The 9,741-nt window shown below is 31.1% G+C and overlaps 1 protein-coding gene across 1 annotated transcript; it reads left to right on the top strand.

Moving 5' to 3' along the window:
* The first annotated feature begins 3,274 nt into the window (after positions 1 to 3,274).
* LOC125054488 (proline-rich receptor-like protein kinase PERK10) lies at positions 3,275 to 9,574 on the top strand. The gene is made up of 3 exons (XM_047656419.1): positions 3,275 to 3,405; positions 8,268 to 8,459; positions 8,686 to 9,574. The coding sequence occupies exons 1-3, from the start codon at positions 3,331 to 3,333 to the stop codon at positions 9,268 to 9,270; spliced, it is 852 nt and encodes a 283-aa protein (XP_047512375.1). The 5' UTR covers positions 3,275 to 3,330; the 3' UTR covers positions 9,271 to 9,574.
* Positions 9,575 to 9,741: the final 167 nt, after the last annotated feature.

Below are 9,741 nucleotides of genomic sequence, written 5' to 3'. Positions count from 1 at the left end.
TAAAGATTATTTTATTCTGAACACGGTGGTATAGGGTTGGCTGCGAAAAATCAGTCCAGAATTGCGGTTGTCGAATTTTAAAAAGTAAAATATTGCTCCAAGTGAATGTGTGCGACTGAGAGGTCCCAAACGACCATCCCATGCGATAGAAGAGGACACAGCATAGCAGCTGTTTAAAGTCCGCCCACTTAAAGAAAGAGAGTGCGCATGCTATTTGGGTTTGGAAAAGAAAAGGATAGCGATGGACTCGTATATACTATGCATAATTTTGGAGTAGTTTATTATTTAAATAGAGAAATAGTTATTTAATTTTTTTGTATCAATTAATTATTTATTTGTATATTTTTTATGTGACACTAAAGTATATTTACATCTTTAGTAAAAAAGAAGGTTATAGTGATTCATATATAATACTAGCCTGATTAAAAATATTGATTGAAAAAAATTAAAAAAATTACTACATGCAAATTATAAATCTATAAATATATGTGAAACTTGAGCCTGAGAACTGCGGATGGTTCTTAGATGAATATTTAAAACCAGTAGGATTCATTGGGGATCATACACCTTTAAAGATAGAAGACATTGTCGAAAAAAGTGAAACAGAGAGTGATGACGAAGAAGATTCAGAAGTTGAAGATCGTAGTTTTATGTCCGATGACTCGGATTCTGAATAATTTAAAAAAAAAATTGTATTTATAATTTTTTACAATAAATAGAAGTAATTTTTTAATTGTTGTTTTTTTATTTTGTCTTCTTATAATAAAAATAAAATTTGCAAGATTACCCTGATTAAAAAAATTCACTTTTATGGGTTTTGAATTTTTTCCAATAGTTTCAATTGATTTCAATTTCTCTGTTTACATTTATAGATTTATAATTTGCATGTAGTAAATTTTTTTAATTTTTTTCAATCAATATTTTTAATCAGGCTAGTATTATATATGAATCACTATAACCTTCTTTTTTACTAAATTTATTTTATTTATTTTATTTTATTTTATTTTATTTTACAAAGATGTATATGTATAATATATAATATATATGTATAATATATAAAGATGTATATGTTAACGTAAAATTGTAAATACCGTTAGATTGTAATCTATCTCGCGAGATTATAAACTGTCGAAAGATTGTGAACCTCAGCGTACTGCTTACAATTTAACGTATTATTATTCGGTAGATTGTAATCTATCGAAGTGAAGCCGTCAAATTGTGAAACGGTACGCACCTCGAGCGCCTCTAACGGTGTTTACAATTTTACGGTGACATATATATACTTTAATGTCACAAAAAATATACACATAAATAATTAATTTATTAAAAAAAAAATTAAATAACTATTTCTCTATTTAAATAATAAACTACTCCAAAATGATGCATAGTATATACGAGTCCATCGCTATCCTTTTCTTTTCCAAGCCCAAATAGCATGCGCACTCTCTTTCTTTAAGTGGGCGGACTTTAAACAGCTGCTATGCTGTGTCCTCTTCTATCGCATGGGATGGTCGGTTGGGACCTCTCAGTCGCACACATTCACTTGGAGCAATATTTTACTTTTTAAAATTCGACAACCGCAATTCTGGACTGATTTTTCGCAGCCAACCCTATACCACCGTGTTCAGAATAAAATAATCTTTAATTTCATTTAAATTTCATTCAATAAACAGACCGTTGCAAATGCTAGTACAGATTTACCTGTTTATACCTGGCAACCCGATAGTTGTGACCGGAAAAGAATGGGCAGCATAAAGTTTGCATATTCTATGGGCTTCATACTTTCGATTGGTATAGAATTTATCTAATAATCATACCGGTGAAATGTTTCAAAAAATATTTTTTTTAAATTATTAATTAAACATACTCTGGACTGAAATTTGCTAGACAACCCATATGGATTATATTTATTGACATATTAAATTAAATATAAAATACGTTTCATTAAATAAGCATCTCGGTGAAGGTCGTTGTATAGCGGGATCTTATACTAAAAGAACTTGCCTTTCAAGTTGTACTAAAGCACTCTCCTAAACACTAAGATAATGTAAATCGGCCTTTAAGCATAGTTTAGCTTACTCACTTGAAGGTTATATATACCTACGGTATATATTTAAATAATATATTTGTTATGGCAGGCTATTATCTTAGAAGATCGTTCGTTCACGCCATCTAGTAAAATCTTAAGTGATTACAATCCATATAGCGTGCGTCAAACAAACAACAAACTGTTTTATCGTTTACGATGTTTCTAATAGATGGTGTTATTTGCAAAGTTTATAAGCACACATTGTATATATAATTAAAATACCATAGAAATGTATAGTACCTTTTCCTACGATGTTTGGGCTTAAATACAGTAATTTTAAATAAGACAAAGCTGATATTATAGTTAATTATTCTTGATTCAATTTACTAAAAACTTGAGAACGTGAAATAGTTGAGAAACTATCGGACCTGCAATTTAACAATAGCTGTCTGCATGATTTCGTTAACTAATATAATTTAAACGTAACCATCTAGAACTTTTTAGGATTAATTATTTATTTTATGCAAAAAGATAATGCTTAATAAAGGACATCGCAATAATAATTTAAAAAATAATAGGTACTTTAGAACTGCTATAAAGATAAAAATATGCCAAAATACAGGCAACAATACCAAATTATAAGATCCTACGCAATAGTCTCAACGTAAATTACGATTAAAACAATGGTTCAAGGAAACGCCTTTGTTTTCAACATCTCTCACACGATCAGGCAACTAAGCACAATAATTTGGTCACCTGCGTAAAAGGGGGTAATTTTATCTAAAAAGCTTATCAGTTAACTAGGACAAAGCACGCGGCTGCATTCGCTCACAAGGACAATTGTCAAGATTAAAATTATCTAGAAGCACCAGAATTATATTAATTCACAACAAACTATGAGTGTCTGGTTTTATTAGTTCTAACACTAAAAATGTTATATTATATAAACAGTCTTAAAATTAGCACAATTCCTATTATTAACTGTATATCTGAATGTGTAATCAAAAACGCCTTGGATTTAAGATAGCCTTAGTACAATTTTGACTTTAGCGTTGTACAAGTCTTGGAAATTTGTAATATTTTGGATGGGAGGTAATTTTGCAAGTTTACTTTTCAAGGCATTCACGGTTGACAAACTTAACCCACGATTAACGACCGCTCAATAATACCACATGGTAACAATTTTTAATTACTGTTTCATATAAGGTCATGGTCACCCAACGAAAGGGAATATGAAAAAGCCCTGAACCACGAGGGAGGTATGATTCGCATCTAGACGTTTTAGCTCACTGGTGACAAGCATGTTGCGCCCGCGCAAGCACACCACTCCACTACCATTCGCCGAAGCGGACGCAATGGCGACTCGGTGTTTACTTGTAAGTTAACATTCATTAATTCATAACTTTCATAACATCTCGATGACCAAAGACACCATTCCTCTGACTGGTGTCTTTGCAGTACGACATTTCATTGAACCTTCGACACTACAGCTCATGGCCACTATCATAACATAGTATAATATTTATATTTGCATTGCCTTTATTTATTAATGATAAATGTTTTGTGCTTTCGTTTCTTAGTGTCGTTAATAAATTAATAATTGATGCTTTTTATTTCTAAGTAAAAATGTAATTTGATTTCTTAACTGGTGGCATGGCATGTTTTCTTGTTCTTATATAGGCAAGCCATTCTTATCGTTGAAAAGGAGGTTACTATAGAAGGATGATAAATTAAATATTATCGTTTAAAAAAGTATGAATTCCACTCATATAAATAACTAGGATTAATGCTTGAAGGTTGAGAATAATCTATGTAATATTTGCAATAATCATTATGCCCGGATTTCCTTCTACGATTAACTAACAAGTGCATAGAAAAGGATAATAACAGCATTTGATCATAAATGTAAATCAATAAATCATTTAAACCGTTGATTCTTACGCCGCCATATTTTATAGAAACCTAATCTTTAACCAATAGCTCCTAAAATATGAAAGACTGTTTTTATTGTGGTAAGTGATTTTACTAAGCCGTCAAAAAGTTCAATGTTCATAGAAAACTTATAAAGGAAATCTTAGGTGCATGTGATGGCAGGGTCGATGACCTCACAGGCTTTATTGCGAATGCACAATGATGCACAGACCTCGTAAATATCGCAACCACTGTTTTCTTGTGATGCATTCGTTTACAGTGACTTATTACCTATTGTAAAGTAAAGTTATACTTTCATTTCAAATATGTGTCAATACATTTTAATGTTAATAATCTATTATTTTCTCGAATATTGTGTAAATAAAGGTTCATAGTAATTTCCGCGTGGTAAGAACTAAGCTTAACTAACATCTAAAGACAACAAAATCAGCCGGACTGATAGTCGTCCAATATATATAATATATGTTAAAGGTTCAACTCAGCTACAACAATTAATGTCCGGTTAGCTAACGACTGATTTAAGAAGTTTTGGCAGTGAAGACCTCTTTAGCTTTCGATTCCAACTATAGTGAATATATTTGAATACATAGTACTGTGTTAAGTAACCGTTAATGACATTTAAACGTTTAAAAAATGTTTTTCTATCAAAAGTAGATTATACTTAATTATATTGTATAACATCAGTTTATTTTTAGTAGTTTAGTCCTGTCATAATTGGTTCTACTTATTGACCTTACCGTCAACATTCCATTTCTTAAACCTTGTGATTGCTTTATGACTGTCGCGCTATGACAGCAGCTTTATACCCTCAATAATTACAATTACAGCTAATAGCGGATCTATAAGTAATTAATTCAATAAACAACAATAATAGTTTTTGAAACTCATTACTTCCTGTTCTGTCTGTGTGACATATGATTCATGGGTTTTTGCAGTTATAATAATTATTTAATTAATACAAATATGTGTAATTGATAAACGATTTAGAATTAGTTGCGTATGAGTTCGCAATGGTGGCCGGCCGGCCGTACAGCTATATATAACAAAATTCAATTTGTTTGTGGTTAATTGATTTATTTTAAATAGCACACCATATTCAAGATCTTGAATAGAACTAAGTCGAACTACAATTACCAATTTTAACGATACACTTATCAAAACATTTTACTATAATTTCGAAACCTTTGATGATTTATGACGTCTCCTGTCTTTTGAGACTAACCACGTAATGACTACGTACAGATGTTATCAATCATGATGTCTATGATGTAAATTATGGGTACAAAATATTGTCTATGATTGGGTAAATATGTGTTGCGTTGCATTTGGCAATGACCCACTGTCTAACCGGGCTTAAAAATAGAATATTTAAATTGTTTATGACCTTTGACTTCTTGCAGAATACGTAAATATTGTGTTTTTTATGAAGGACTATTCTTTGTCTACTTAGAGTGTATTTAATTGACAGGTTCTTTGCAGTTTTCTGTAAGCTATATTAAGAGGTTAAGTTTTTAAGTAAAAGTTATGTGTGTGTTAAGTATTGTTTGTTGTCTGGAACTGCATTTTGCAGTAATATCGCCTATTAACATAATTTTGTATCAGTACATAGGTACCTAAAGATTTACGTTCGATGGCCAATTAGTTTTGCTTTGGCTTCATTGAGCGCGTGTTATCCCAACCGCTGTCCGCATGACAAATCAAAATACCAAGGTCCTACTAAATTAAGTACGCCAGGCTTACTCTAAATGGAGCTTAAAATGATTGTACACTGAAACGAGTTTCTTTATAACTTATTAATAGTAGACATATGGAAGAAAGATTCTTTGTTTCTACTATATATTAGCTGCATCTGTGAAGATGTTGCGTTTGTTCACAGTTCTACAGGTCACACTACATCTTCTCTAGATACTTTAGTACCTTCAAGAAAAGAGCGTACCCATTCTTAAAAGGCTGACAACGCACTTGCGAGCCTTCTGGCAATGTGTGTGTCCATGGGCATCACTTAACATCATATTACAGTATGTGGATTCGTACTGACACCCTAAAAGGAAACCAATAGTAGAAAATATCATATACGTAACAAAATTTATATCGAAAATATCCTAAATGCAACCAGGTTCTTAAAACACACATATAAATGCACATATAAAATACCGTAAACTATGTTCGTGTCCAAAATAGAAAGCATGCAAATTTAGATTAAAATATGATAATAATTTATTAATTTTTTTAAATTTAATTAAAGTCAATGTAAAAAAAACAAAGGATCGTATACATAACAAAGACGTATACTTTGAATAAAAAACCATCTAGTTGTAAGATAATTATTGCAAATCAATCTGCAATGATTAACATTTATAACGATGTATAACTACATTCTTATGTAAAGCATCATATAAAATATTCAATAGATTCACTCAACGATACTATAAAAGTATACAATATACTTATATAAAATTTTACACATAAATACTAGGTATATTCTTATAAACCATCACTACAAGTACCAATATATATATATATACGTTCATTTGATAGTACCTCGTATTCTCTTTAGGGACTGTCTTGTTATGGAAACGTGAAGCATAGAGTAGAGCGGTTATCACTGTATATAAGCAATATCTTTTTTAATCGTTATTATTGTCTATTAAAAAGCTTCCTGCAGAAATGCTTAAAGTGCTCCAAAAATATATATGATATATTAAATAAATGTATTACAATCTTAGTATCCGCTATATTATATGAATGTGAATCAAAATCTTGGTGAGTTGTAAATAGCAAAGTCTCACGTTAAATAATTAAACATAAAACGCCCGCGCTCTCGTATGGGGCTGTTAAATAACACACAAGAAAACATAACATAAATTATTCATACATTGAATGTACTTTAATACAATTTATTTTTTATATTAACAAATATTTAGGCGTAGTTATATGCCTTTATGTCGTGTCGGAACATAAGTAAAATTTATTACAGAATCTTGCTTGACCAGTTTTATTTATTTGTGGAACAGAATATCGTACGGGTATTTGTAACAAATTAATAACAAATGTTATACTTCACTTCACTTCTTTTGTTTAACTTGAATATCCATGTTTAAAAAATACTTGAAATGGCATTTCAAATAAATTAACTGCAGTAATGTTTTAACAATTTTTGAACCCCCTAAATGAGACTACCTATTAACGATGGAAGAAAGGTATAAATTAAAACATCAAAACAATTATGTCCTAGTAAGGTTTCTTACGTTGTGGGCTTGCAACTTGCACTCACAGAATTGATGGTAAATAAGGATGTTGCCATCCCTGGTGAGCCGCAAATACAATAGAGTCATGTGATATAAACTAGGTATTAACTTATTCCTTTAGCTTTTAAACTTATAGTTCTATATTGTATCACAATGTGGGCCTAGGTAACACTGTAAATATAATACAAAAATAAATATCTCTCATAACTAGTGTTCTGTTATAAATCTAGGTAATCCGTAATAATAGATTTAAAAAACAAATGCGTGACAAAATGAGAACTGTGACATTAGAGGTAAATATTTCGAGTGCAAAAAACTTCACGTTAATCAAATTGTTCTTTTAAGTGTCTATAATTTTCAAGGCAAATTCTAATTAATGTCTTTGCAACTAACTATTTATATTATTCATAAAACTGGTTTCTAGTTGCTCTGAAGAAAATTATATATAGTAGCTACATATTTATTATATGCGTATGTTACACATTTTAATTAGATATCCTACTAACTAAATTGCAATTTCACTAGTTCTTAAAGAGTAAACTTAATATGTTTTTCTACTATTTGAATATATAACAATTGCTGTATATACAACATTTAAATTTTAGTTGAATTATACACTTTTTTAACCTTTCTTGCGTAATACATAATATGTCTTTAACATAATGGGTTTTATCGGTAGTTTTATCTAAAAAAGACAATTTACGTCCTAGTTATAATTAGATATCCTACTAACTAACTAAATTGCAATTTCACTAGCTCTTAAAGAGTAAACTTAACATATATTTCTACTATTTGAATATATAACAATTGCTGTATATAAAACATTTAAATTTTAGTAGAGTTATACACTTTTTTAACCATTCTTGCGTGATACATAATATGTCTTTAACATAATGGGTTTTATTGGTAGTTTTACGAGTATCTAAAAAAGGCAATTTACGTTCTAGTTTTAATTAGTTTACCCACTGTTACGTATAGGGAGACGCAGAAATGTGTCTGACATTCCTCATTGGGTGATAACTAATCATATGTTTTAATATTTGTTTTGAATTTTACAGTTACTATGCCTCACTGCGCTAACTCTTTCTGAACCAATCCCAGGAAGGATCCCTAAGGTCTATAATGCCCTTATTACGTCGAATCAAAATTTGGAGCCAAGTAAAGCTTATCCAGTGTATCAGCCAGTTTTGAGGAACGCCTTCCCGTATCCAATTCAACCTGTATTCTATGGTGATTTTCCATTCACAAATGTAAGTAACTAACTACTTTTAATAGGATTTTTTTTCCTATATGGCAGCGAGATTTAAATAAATTTTAAATAGCTGAAACTTGAAGATCTATAGAACATTCGTACTTAATCCGAGCAGATAGAGTGGATAACTACTTAGTTCAAAAATTCTGTACCACGTCAATGTATTTCTTTCTGGAACTTATAACAAATGCATTTCGTTCATTATTTTTATATTACAATTTCAGAGCTTGTTGCCTCCACTGCCGCAACCGTCGGTTGTGCCAAAAGAGTTAACTCCAAATGTAGAATCAGCATCTCCATCGTCTGAGTCACCAAAAGAAGAACCACCCTCGGACAGTCCTCCTGAACCAAGCAGCCCTGAACCAAGGACCAATGATGGAACCGAAGCACCACCTCCACCACCAAAAACTGAATCGCCAATACCTCTTAACGAATTCGGTTTACCACCACAAGTTCTACCCTTGGGCAACTTCGGTTCTGGCTATGAATTCACGCAGATAAACACTTTCCCATATTCTTTCACAGGCCTACGTTTTTATGACCCATATGACCCCTTTTTATTCAATCCTTATGCAAATTTCCCTTTGTATCGACCGCTTTCAAATGCTTTGGCTCCTTTGCCTGCTGCCCCTGTGGCGAAAGAAGTACCAAAAGCAACAGCAGCACCAGAAAGTTCTGAGGCAGGTGCAACACCTCCATCAGAACCTAGCGACCTTAACATTTTGAACTACTCAGCAAAAGATCCAGCTATACCGAATGTACCACCACCACCTCTGCCTCAGGGAGGGTTAAAACCCGACACTGAATAGTTTGACAATAATACAGTGATTTTAGTTTTAAGATTTATTCTGTAATTTACAGTACGTAAGTGATACATGTAATGCTCATCATTATATTAGGCTAATTAATAATACATTTTTTCTGCATATCAATGACAAAATAATTTACTTGCAAATATGTACGTGGAGTATATAATTTATAGCAAAATATTAATATAATTCAACACTAATTAAACGGTTTGGAAAGTTACTATTACGAAAGAAAAGTATTTTTACATTATATTATTAGTAATTGACAAAATTACTTATATAAAATAAATTATTGGAAACGAAATTTCATTTCTAATATTTATTAATTATCCTTGTAAATATTCACGCTGTACAGTGTTATCATATTTCATAACAGAGAAAATTGCCAATCATGAGTTATGATCCAAGAAACTAATAACTGATACTGGATATTTATTTACTTAGCTAAAAGTATTATCTATTGAATCACAT

Source organism: Pieris napi, chromosome 1, assembly GCF_905475465.1.
Source record: "Pieris napi chromosome 1, ilPieNapi1.2, whole genome shotgun sequence".
Classification (NCBI taxonomy): Eukaryota; Metazoa; Arthropoda; class Insecta; order Lepidoptera; family Pieridae; genus Pieris; species Pieris napi.
Note: the sequence above shows the minus strand (reverse complement) of the source record. Positions and strands in the feature narration are given on the sequence as shown.